Source organism: Sorex fumeus, unplaced genomic scaffold (assembly GCF_029834395.1).
Source record: "Sorex fumeus unplaced genomic scaffold, SorFum_2.1 ptg000063l, whole genome shotgun sequence".
Classification (NCBI taxonomy): domain Eukaryota; kingdom Metazoa; phylum Chordata; class Mammalia; order Eulipotyphla; family Soricidae; genus Sorex; species Sorex fumeus.
This window is the reverse complement of record NW_026606120.1, coordinates 28,495,232-28,507,575: the sequence shown is the minus strand read 5'-3', so window position 1 is coordinate 28,507,575 and position 12,344 is coordinate 28,495,232. Positions and strand designations below refer to the sequence as shown.

General features: G+C 41.0%; 1 protein-coding gene across 1 annotated transcript in view; it reads left to right on the top strand.

Moving 5' to 3' along the window:
* LOC130034975 (protein SET-like) overlaps positions 1-2,275 on the top strand; it is a 38,660-nt gene extending 36,385 nt beyond the window's left edge. Inside the window, exon 3 of the mRNA XM_056126470.1 lies at positions 1,135-2,275. Within this exon, the coding sequence (XP_055982445.1) occupies positions 1,135-2,242 (1,108 nt within the window). The 3' untranslated portion in view covers positions 2,243-2,275. The remainder of the gene's footprint in view (positions 1-1,134) is intronic.
* The last annotated feature ends 10,069 nt before the right edge of the window (positions 2,276-12,344 follow it).

Below are 12,344 nucleotides of genomic sequence, written 5' to 3'. Positions count from 1 at the left end.
TCCAGTGGGCCCAGTAAGGTCTCCATTGGAGATTTTGTTGTTACTGTGTTTGGCATATTGAATACATCAGAGGTGGCTTGCCAGGCTCTGCCGCAGGGGCGAGATACTCTTGGTAGCTTGCCAGGCTCTCCTCTCTAAACCTAAGTGTTGTTTCCTGGGGGCCCAAAAGCTGGATGCAGTTTGGGACACAGAATCTATTGCCCTGTTGCCTTGCTCCTCCCACAGGTTGGGGTGAGTGACTGTTCCTGTGACCGCCAGTTAATTTCCCCCACTCTATCTCATTCAGGGAAAGAAGATACGACCATCCCCAAACTCTGCCAGCTCCTTCCCAGGCAGTGAGGGGGATTAGGCTAATAGCGTGCTAGAAAGAATCAACCTCCAGAGTACAGTGGGCATCATAGGTAAACAGTGCAGAAAAACACAATGAGGAGTGGATGAATAGAGGAGCCCTGAAACTCACATAGGTAATCTCTCTGAAGAAAATTCAGAAACAAACTAGTGAGAATGCTTAATGAGCTCAAAGATACAGTGGAATGGGCAGCCAATAAAATACAGAAGGAAATTAGACTAGTAATAAGAAAATTGCAAACAGAAATCCATTAATTAAAAATTTGGTAGATGAAATAAAAACTCAATGGGTGCCCTTAGCAGGAGAGTAACAACGGCTGGAGATAGAATCACTGAACTTGAGGATGAGATGCAGAAAACCTCTAAGGAACATCAAAAGATAGAGAAAATCCACAAAATAACTCCAATCTAGATCAGAGAACTCTGGGATGAATTGAAGAGGAACAACAAAAGAATCATTAGAGTACCATGGGGGACAGGGAGACAACCCCAAGGAGATATTAGTAGGTAAAGACATCATTCCCAGTGCTGGAGAATGCAGACATCCTGATCCAAGAAGACCACAGAGTACCATCTAAAATAGGTCCTAATAGAAAAGACCCCAAGGCATATTGTAATCAGAATGACAAATACGATAGATAGAAATACAATACTGAGAGAAGAGGTGGAGGTGGAGGAGGAGGAGGAGGAGGCGGCGGAGGAGGAGGAGGAGGCGGCTCCGAGAGCGAGCAGCGAGCTGGAGCAGGAGCGTGAGTGAAGCCCGGCCGCCCACCACCCGCCCGCCAGCTCGCCGCTGCCGCCGCCGTCGCAGCGCCCGGGCCCGGCCCGGCCGCCGCGCCGCGCCAGCCCCGCCCTCGTCGCCAGGCCGCAAGGGCCGCGCGCGCCAGCCGCCGGGGAGCGAGCGAGCGAGCGAGCGAGCCCGGGAGGAGGCGGCCGGAGCGAGCGAGGAGCTGCGCGTGTGGCGAGAGGGGAAGCCGCCGCCGCCGCCGCCCCCCCCCCCCCCCGCCGCCCGTCGCCTGCCCTTCGCGCCTCCCCGCCCGCCCCCCGCGGGAGCAGCACCACGTCGGCGCCGGCGGCCAAAGTCAGTAAAAAGGAGCTCAACTCTAACCAGGACGGGGCCGACGAGACCTCAGAAAAAGAGCAGCAGGAAGCGATTGAACATATTGATGAAGTACAAAATGAAATAGACAGACTTAATGAGCAAGCCAGTGAGGAGATTTTGAAAGTAGAACAGAAGTATAACAAACTCCGCCAACCATTTTTTCAGAAGAGGTCGGAATTGATCGCCCAAATCCCCAACTTTTGGGTAACAACATTTGTCAACCATCCACAAGTGTCTGCGCTGCTTGGGGAGGAGGATGAAGAGGCGCTGCATTATTTGACAAGAGTTGAAGTGACAGAATTTGAAGATATTAAATCAGGTTACAGAATAGATTTTTATTTTGATGAAAACCCTTACTTTGAAAATAAAGTTCTCTCCAAAGAATTTCATCTGAATGAGAGTGGTGATCCATCTTCAAAGGCCACTGAAATCAAATGGAAATCTGGAAAGGATTTGACGAAACGCGCAAGTCAAACACAGAATAAAGCCAGCAGGAAGAGACAGCATGAGGAACCCGAGAGCTTCTTCACTTGGTTCACTGACCATTCGGATGCTGGTGCAGATGAGCTCGGCGAGGTCATCAACGACGACATTTGGCCAAACCCATTGCAGTACTACTTGGTTCCTGACATGGATGATGAAGAAGGGGAAGGAGAAGAAGATGACGACGATGATGAAGAGGAAGAAGGATTGGAAGATATTGATGAAGAAGGGGATGAAGATGAAGGTGAAGAAGATGAAGATGACGACGAGGGAGAGGAAGGAGAGGAGGATGAAGGAGAAGATGACTAACGGAACACTGACGGATTCCAATCTTTTTTAATTTTCTCCCTGGGAGCAAGATGCAGTCTTTTTTCTTTTCTCTCCCCCTCCCCTAGCCCTGCCCCGCCCCTCCCCGTCCCCACTCCCTGTGCTCAGTCTGTCGCCCTGTTTTTTGAGGTCTCTTTTTCTCTCCTTTACACCATGGTTCTCTACCTAATTCGGGGAAATACCTTGAACAGAATTCAGTGGGGAAAGACTACTGGTTTCTGTTCCAAATTAAATTTTATCACTTCTCGTCTCAACACAGACTTGATGGAATCTACACCACCGTGCGCTGCGGGGAAAAAAGAAAGACCTTCTGCACCCTTAGCTCTGCTGAAGCTGGAGGGCCAGGCCCCTGTGTAGTAGTGCATAGAATTCTAGCTTTTTTTCTCCTTTCTCTGTATATTGGGCTCAGAGATGACACTGTGTCTCTATGTGAATATGGACAGTTAGCGTTTACCAACATGTATCTGTCTACTTTCTCTTGTTTAAAAAAAGAAAAAAAACTTTAAAAAAAATGGGGTTATAGAAGGTCAGCAAAAGGGTGGGTTTGAGATGTTTGGGTGGGTTAAGTGGGCATTTTGACAACATGGCTTCTCCTTTGGCATGTTTAATTGTGATGTTTAACGGACATCCTTGCAGTTTAAGGTGACACTTTTAAAATAAAATTCTCTCCTAATGATGACTTGAGCCCTGCCACTCGATGGGAGAATCAGCAGAACCTGTAGGATCTTATTTGGAATTGACATTCTCTATTGTAATTTTGTTCCTGTTTTATTTTTAAATTTCTTTTTTTGTTTCACTGGAAAGAAAAGATGCTCAATTTTAAACGTTAAAAAGTGTACAAGTTGCTTTGTTACAATAAAACTAAATGTGTACACAAAGAAAAAAAAAGAAATACAATACTGAAAGAAGCAAGATCAAAGAAAGGAATTACATGCAAAGATTTACAGCATGTAATTCCTTAGATTTACAGCGAAACTATTGAATGAAACCCTGTAATCCTGAGGACAGTGGTGCGATATAGTTCAAAAACTTAACAAAATGAAGGCTTCACTAAGATTCTTATTCAGATTTGAAAGAATGATAGAGAAATTCACGGATAAACAATAGCTCAGGAACTTCATAGGCTGAAAATCAATCTTAAAAGAAAAACTCAAGGGGTAACAACTGTAAGGCTCGGAGAGCCCGGCAAGCTACCGAGAGTATTCGATATGCCAGACACAGTAACAACAAAGTCTCCAATGGAGACGTTACTGGGCCCGCTCGAGACAAACTCCATAAGCATAAAATTCCTCTAAAAGAAAGATGGCACAAAACCCCATCACAATAATCAATGATGTAAATGTACCGGTTATAAGACACAGGTGGCAAAATGGATTAAATAATTGAATCTAAAATTCTGCTGTCTACAAGAAACACATTTGAATAGTTCAAGCAAACACATACTCAAAGTGAAAGCCTGGAAAGTAGTTCTTCAAACAAACAACTTCCTCAAAAAAGCCAGGTTGATCATACTAGTATCCTGCGACATGCATTTTAGGCTGAAAAAGGTTACAAGAGACAATGAATGTCATTTATTAATAATCAAGGCATGCATATATCAGGAAGAAATTACACTCCTGAATGTGTATGTGCCCAATGAGGGACCAGCAAAATACTTAAAACAACTACTAATAGACTTGAGGAAAGACATTGGAAGCAACACATTATTAGTTATAGACCAGTACTGCCCTGTCACCCCTTGATAGATTAATGAGGTTAAAACCCAGCAAGGAAATACTGGATTTAAAGGATGAAGTGGGATAGAGGGAGTCAGTAGATATTTAGGGCCCTTCATCCCCCCAAAGCTGAATATACATTCTTCTCCAATGAACATGAAACAGTTTCCAAGATAGATCACATGCTTGGACACAAAACATACCTCTAAAACATTAAGAGGACAGAAATGGTATCAACTCTCTTTTCAGACCATGAGGCACTGAAATTAGAAGTTAGTAACACACATAAATGGAGAATCAAATTAAATACCTGGAAAATAAACAACTGGCTATTGAGCAATCAGTGGGTTAGAGAGGAAATCACAAGATTCCTGGAAGCAAATGAGAGTGAGGACATGAGATGGCAGAACTTGTGGGATACAGCAAAAGCACCTTTAAGAGGAAAGTCTATAGCTCTGCAAGCATACATCAGGAAGGAAGAAAGGCCCACCTAAATAACCACACAGCTTAAAATCTTAGAAAATAGACCAACAAAAGGAGCCCAAATCAGGCAGGAGGAAGAAAGAAAAAACAAAACTTAGAGCAGAAATTAACAAGCTGGAATCCCAAAACACAATCAAAATGATCGATAAAACCAAGAGCTGGTTCTTTGAAAAAATAAACAAGACCGCGAAACCACTAGCAAGACTCACACTAAAGAGAGAGAGAGAGAGAGAGAGAGAGAGAGAGAGAGAGAAGAAAAGTACCTGCCACGGAGGCAGGAGGTAAGCTGGTGTTCTTGGTGGTGGGAAATGTACACTGGTGAAGGGATGGATTTTGGAAAAAGGTAAAAAAAAAACCATTGTGTCATGATGCTGGACTGGAGCAATAGCACAGTGGTAGAGTGTTTGCCTTGCATGCAGCAAGCCCGGCCAAGCCGGGTTCAATTCCTCTGCCCCTCTCGGAGAGCCCAGCAAGCTATAGAGAGTATCTTGCCCTCACAGCAAAGCCTGGCAAGCTCCCTGTGACGTATTCAATATGCCAAACAAACACAGTAACAGCAAGTTTCAAAAATGAAGATGTTACTGGACCCGCTCGAGCAAGTCGACAAACAATGGGAGGACAGTGTTTGTTGGACAGTTTGTCATGATACTAGTTTTTAAAGAGCAATTTAGGAAGTTATGAAATTGACTACCAAGCAGTCAATAATGGAAGATATACACTTGTTATATTCTCTTAATGTACCTGACTCCGGTTTATACTTTTCATTAATTTTGATGTCATGATTTCTCCAACATTCCAATGGTATATATGTATACAACTATATGTGTATATATATATATTTCATCCTTTATGAAATATTTTTTACATTAAAATTCTCATAACAGAGGAATTAAGACACATTCCCTGTACATTTAAAATACCAGTTTAAAGTCTATGACATCTGAAAAAGGAATCCTCATTTACTATTCAAGGGAATTTTGTCTGTTCAGCCTCTATGAAAAATAGTACGGAGAATTTTCTAAAAAACAAGAATGAAATAGCCATATGGCCTAGTGATTTTACTTTTCAACATCTATCCTCTAAGTACCAAATCTTTAATTTGAAAGATATATGAACACCTATCTTATTACAGCACCAACTGCAATAGCCGCACTATTGAAACCACCTAAAGATGAATGGATAAAGAATTTGTGGTATGTGTACACAATGGAATAATAGGCATCTATAACAAAAAATGAAATCTTTTCGTTCACTTCCATTTGCCTGGAACTGGACAACATAATATCAAGTGAAATAAATCAGAGGGAGAATAAAATATCAGATGGTCTCACTCAACTGTGATCTACAAAGAAACAGAGCGATGACATGTTACTATCAAATGATAACAACTCTTATTACAAAACTGGTACTACGAAACAAGGGGAAGAGTTGGGGGGAGATAAAGAGGATGGAGGTGACACAGTGACATTGGTGGAGGCTTTGAGGAACTTTGATGGTGGGGAGTTATATTAACTGTACACACTCAAACTTTAAATGTTAACACTTGTAAACATGTGAAAACCATAATGATTAAATTTAATAAAATTAAAATCTATTAAATCTTAAAATTACTAAAAAAAACTTGATTAATTTATTTTTGTGTGTGAAGCAAAACAGTTTTATATTAAAATTTCCACAGAGAAAAGTAAAGGGAAAACAGGAGAGAAAGAAAGACATACCTAAGAGAGAACACAAGTTTCTTCAGGGCAGGTGGAAGTCTTATTTTCTTCTCTTGGTTTCATATAGGAAATTGGACAATAAAATCTAAATGTGGGAAATTATTTCTGTATTCAAATGGCAGTGGAATGACACAAATCTATCTGGAGTGTCTTTTGAATTCCAGTGCAGCTACTATCACTCAACACTGTGCCAACCATCTTCCTGAGATAAGAGAAAATAATAATGCATGACAAGTTGCAGTTTCCATGTGTATGTCCGCATTGACAGGTACAAAGAAGAACATGCTTTTTGTAGCTGTAAATTCATACTAATGGAGGATTGTTTTCTCTCTATTTGCCAAATGAATAAAATGACAGAGGGAAAAAACTTAGAGTCAAGTACATCTGGCAATGATGAGCACATAAGGTCATTGGGACCAAAGCCGTAATACAGTGGGCAAGGTGTTTACCCCCACCCGGAGTGATCCCTGAGCATAGAGACAGGAGCAAGTCCTGAGCATCACTGCATATGGGACAAACACAAACCAAAAATAAAGAGGCAGAGAGAGAGTATTCACTATACGAAATCTCCTCATCAGGATGGTTTCACACACACTATCTTCTGTACTCACTGTTTAGAAATCACACAATGAAATTCTGTCTATGGACCAATTCCAATAATTACAAAGAAAGAAAACAGGAAATAACATGAAAAAGAAAAAGGGTGGGCTGCTGGAGAAAAAATACAAAGATTCTGTTGCACATGACCAACCCTACTTGGATCCCTGAATAGCCAGAAACTGGAAACAACTCGGGTGTCCGAAAACAGATGACTGGTTAAAGAAACTTTGGGTACATCTACACAATGGAATACTATGCAGCTGTTAGAAAAGATGAATTCATGAAATCTGCTTAAAAGTGGTTGGTCACGGAGAGTATCATGCTAAGTGAAATAAGTCAGAAAGAGAGAGACCGGCATAGAATGACTGCACTCATTTGTGGAATATAAAATATCATAATATGAGACAAACACCCAAGGACAGTAGAGACAGGGTCAGGAAGATTTTTCCATGGCTGAAAGCTTGCTTTATGAGCTGGGAGAGAAGGCATCTGGGACAGAGAAGGGATCCCTAAATAAATGGTGGTTGGAGGGATCTCTCTGGGTGGGAGATGTGTGCTGAAAATAAATAAGGACAAAACATGATGGTCTTTCATTATTGCAAACCATAATGCCCAAAAGGAGAGAGAGAGAGAGAGAGAGAGAGAGAGAGAGAGAGAGAGAGAGAGAGAGACTGTCTGCCATAGAGGCAGGGGGAGAGGTAAGGATACGAGAACATTGGTCATTGGTGATGGAAAATGTATACTGGTGGAGGGATGGGTGTTTGATAATTATATAACTGAAACTCAAACATGAAAGCTTTGTAAGTCTAGCTCATGGTGATTCAATTAAAAAAGATAGATAAAAATGATAAAATATTATTCATGAATCAAAAAAGAAGATAATACACTTTAACAAAATTGAAGGAACTCTTCTTCATCATTGGTGGGAATGCAGACTAGTTCTGTCATTTTGGAAAACAATACGGGTATCCATCAAAAAGCTAAAACTTGAGCTCCATCCAATCCAGCAATATCATTTCTGGGAATACTCTCCAGGAGCACCAAAACACAGCAGAGGTGCTATCTGCACTTCTATGTTCAATGCTGCACTACTCACAATAGCCAGAATCTGGAAACACACCATATTTCTGAGAACAGATGATTGATTAAAGGAACCATGGTATATCTACACAATGGAATACTATGCAGCTGTTAGAAAAAATAAAATCATGAAATTTGCTTATAAATGGATGGACATGGACAATATCATGCTGAGTGAAATGGGTCAGAAGGAGAGGGATAGACATAGAACGGTTGCACTCCTGTGGGATATAAAAAACATAGTACGAGACCACTATGCAAGGACAACAGAAAGAAGAACCAGGGAACCAGGAGGATTGGTTCACGGTTGGAAGCCAGCCACAAGTGCTCGGGGAGAAGGCATTTGGGATAGAGAAGGAACCGCTATGACAAAAACGTTGGAAATGATCATTCTGGATAAGAATTGCATGCTGAAAATAGGTAAAGGAACAAACAGGATAACCTCTCAGTATCTGTATTGCAAACCATAATGCCCAAAACAAGAGAGAGAGAGAGAGAGAGAGAGAGAGAGAGAGAGAGAGAGAGAGAGAGAAGAAAAGTGCCTGCTAGAGAGCCAGAGAGAGCCAAACTAGGGGAAGGGTAGCAGGAGGGAAACTAGGGGCACTGGTGGTGGAAAATGTACACTGGTTGAGGAGGGATAGGTGTTGAAACACTCTATAACTGAAGCCCACCCATGAACAGCTTTGTAACTCTGTGTGTCATGGTGATTCAATTAAAAAAAGAAAAGAAAATTAGTCAAATATTTTTCTATACATTTCTATAAAAATGATTATATAGTATTTCTCTTTCCTTTTTTTAAAGTGTTGAATTAGATTAATTCATTTGCATATACTAAACCATCCTTGCATCCCTAGATAAATCCCTCTTCAGTGTATAATGCATTGTTGTATATAATCTTTTTGTTTTGGATCTCACCCAATAGTGCTCAGTGCTTACTTCTAGATCTATGCTTAGAGGTCACTCCTGGTTGTACTCAAGGAACATATGTGGTTCAGGGGTTGAGCTGAGTTTGGTCATATGTGAGATCAACTGCCTTTTAGACCTTCAAATCTCTCTGACCACTTTGCATGGTTATTCCTGTCCCAGATAGCATATTTTTAATCTGAAGTCTATGCTGTCTAATTCAAGTAAGACCACACCATATATTTCAGGAATTGTTTGTCTTTAAGATTGTTTTCCAGATTTAGATGTTTACCTTTTATCACAATATTTCTCTTGTAGGAAGCAGAAATTTTGATTCAATTTTATGATATATCTGGCTCCTCTTTGCATTTGATTGATAAGTTTTGGCTGTTGACATTAATTGAGACCATCGAGATGAAGAAATTCATTGGCATAGTTTGGTATAAGTTATTGATGTTTGTGAGGCTTGTTTTTTGGTCTTTTTCTTTGGTTGGAGGGCACACCTGGCAGTGAGGGCTGAAATAGTGAATTTACTTTTCTGTCTCTTAGTTCCCAGCACATCCCATACTTGGAATACGATCCCTCCAGATCCCTTTACCCTAACTTGTCTTCTCTCCTCTGGGGGTTAGGGGTGGAGTAGGAGACAGATGTTACCACTTGTTTCTAGTTCAGTGACTCCCAGGCCCCACAAAGCCTTTGTCCAGTTTTGGAAACTGAAAAAGAACAAGCATGAACTGTGTCTGAGTTGTAGACATAGTTATTTCCTTAACTCTGAGTGAAGACTCATTAATAAACTCAACTTTACCTCCAAGGTTTGATGAGGAATAAATTACAAAGGAAGCAAGAGTATGCACTTTCAGTGTGAAAAAGGAAACAGTGCCACCTGGAGATCGTACCAGGAATACAAGCGTTTAGGGGGTGGATGATTTCAAGTGATCTGATGTTTTCCATGGCTAAGCCTGGAGGCTCAGCAACTCGTTTTCAGATGAATACCTGTCTCCAAACTTCTCACTAGGAATTATGAGGCAGGAAGCACACTTTGGAGGCAGAGGGAGGTAATGTGGTAGGGCAAAGAGAAAGACAAAAGATGGTTGTCTGGGAATTGCAGAACTCAGATGTCTCCTCTGTTCTTACCCGTTGTGTGGCGTCAGCTCATGCTCTGAAGTTTTTGCCTGGCAGAAGATGAGCTCCGAGATCCCTGACAACCGCACTTCCCTTAGTGATCATTGGCCTCTGTACATGCAGACACACAGACATTCCCACCCAACACAGCCACACAAACACAACAAAGGAGAGATCTTTGCAATGTTTACCATCTCTCTCTAGGGAATGAGGATGTATGGCCAGTCTAGTGGAGAGGGTCTCAGTGCTGGAGCTCAACAGAGAAGCAGGGTGGGACAGAGGGTAGTACCGCAGAGGCCTGAGGGGCCTGCAGGGAGAATGGGGCTCTGCAGTGGTGTCTGAGGTGAGGCATGGGCGTTCTGAATTGGGTTTTGAATCCCTATCACCAAACTTGTAGGGGCATGAAGGTCCGATCCCTGGAAAGAGCTTTTCATTGCAGATGGAGGTTTCCTTGGATTCATTCCTCCAGGAGGAGTCTGGCAGAAGCAGATCCACACCAGCCATTGCATTAGGGTCTCCTGCCATTTCAGAAGCCACCGCCCTGATTAGACTTCAGTATGACAACTGATAATATTTGCTGTCCCAAGTCATGACATTGGTCGGGTTGCTGAGAACAAAGGGCTGCAGGGGCTGGGCTGTTCCTTCTGCCCTGGGCATATGGCCTGGGGCTGAACAAGGGCCCCACTGGTTGCTGTCCATGCCACTATCCTGCTTGCCTTGGCCAAGGCCATCAGAATGCTCTAGCTGGGCCCAGAGCTCTAGAACGAGATATGTGTCAGTCTCCCTGGCATTTTTGTGAGACCCACACTCCAGTAACATTCTCCACATCAGGTCTTAATGATGAGTAAGACCAATGGAAGGCCAACAGGCATATGACAAAATGCTCATTATCACTTATTATTAGGGAAGTCCAAATCAAGGCAACAATGAGATATCATCTTACTCAGTGAGAATGGCACATATCAAAAATATTGGGAATAATTTCTGCTGGTGGTGATGGGGTGATAAAGGAACCCTCATCCACTGCTTGTGGAAATATTGTCTGATCCACCTCTATGGAAAACAGTATGGAGAGGACTCGTGAAATCAGAAATGAGCTCCCATATGGCCCAGCAACTCCACTTTTGGGTATCTATCTCCAGGACAGAAAAACATTTATTCAATAAAACATAAATTGTTCATTGAAACACTCAGTTCAATAGCTAAAATTTGGAATCAACATCGATGTCCAGTGATAGATAAGTGGATCATGAAGATGTATTGTATATACTCTAGGACTACTACACAGCTATAAGGAAAAATGAAATAATGTAATTTGTGGAAATATGGATGGGACTGGAAGACATCATGTTGAATGTAGTAAGCCAGAAGAAGAATGATAAACACAGGATGATATAACTTATATGCGATATATAGAATAACTGGATTATGAATTTAATGTTTTAAGGGGGGATGCCCAGATAAACCTTGGCCCCAGAATATAATGAGGAGAAGGAAATAAAGAGGGGAGTAGTGGGAAGGGAGAAAAAACACATGAGAAGCAGCAGGGGCCAGGTTAGGGGATTCAGGTACAAAAGTGACATCAAGGGTTGACAGAATTAAATATCCAAGTCACAGAGATAACAACGCTGATATCAAGAGACCCAAACTTTAACAACTGAACTTAGAAAGGTGCCTGTTAAGAGGGGACCCTGAAGGGGACAGGAATATGAGAGACAACAAAGGAAGTTGACGCTGGCAGTGGAATCAGTGCTGCAGTATTGTATGTCTAAAACAAATATAAATGACTTGTAAATCACAGTGCTTTTTAATTGAAGAAATAAAAAAAGATAAAAGGAATGTAAAACTAAACATGAAAGATTCATGTCCTCATTTCCCCCCATAAATCTATAGATGAATACTATGTATTATTGGTTTGTTTCTCTTCATGCATTCAGACGTTTTGTGTGCTAATATTAGTATGTTTCTGATTTGTATGTTTCTGATTTATATATGTGTTTTATATATATCGTTATATATATACATATATGTAATATATAAACATTTATATGTTTATATATTTATATATATAAACATATATATATGTTTTTTATTTCCTCATTCTTAGTAATTTGGCTCCATTTCACTTACTGTTTCTTGTACACAGCGATCAATATACCTTTTTCCATGCATAATGACTCCATGTATAGCTTTTCTATAATTAAACAGTAAATTAATGTTGAGATTTATTTTTAACAAGATATAGCTATAAGGATACCAAAATATATCTTGATTTTCTTAAATTATAAGTGGAACTGATGACTAAATTTATTTATATATATTTTTTAATTTTTTTATTTTATAAAGTAGTTCACAGTATTTGATCAGGATGGTGGGTAAGCCAACATCTTGTTATAATGAATTCCTTCTTCAAGGAATTTTCTGTTCATTTCTTCCTTCCATTTTTGATGGGATTGGATGATA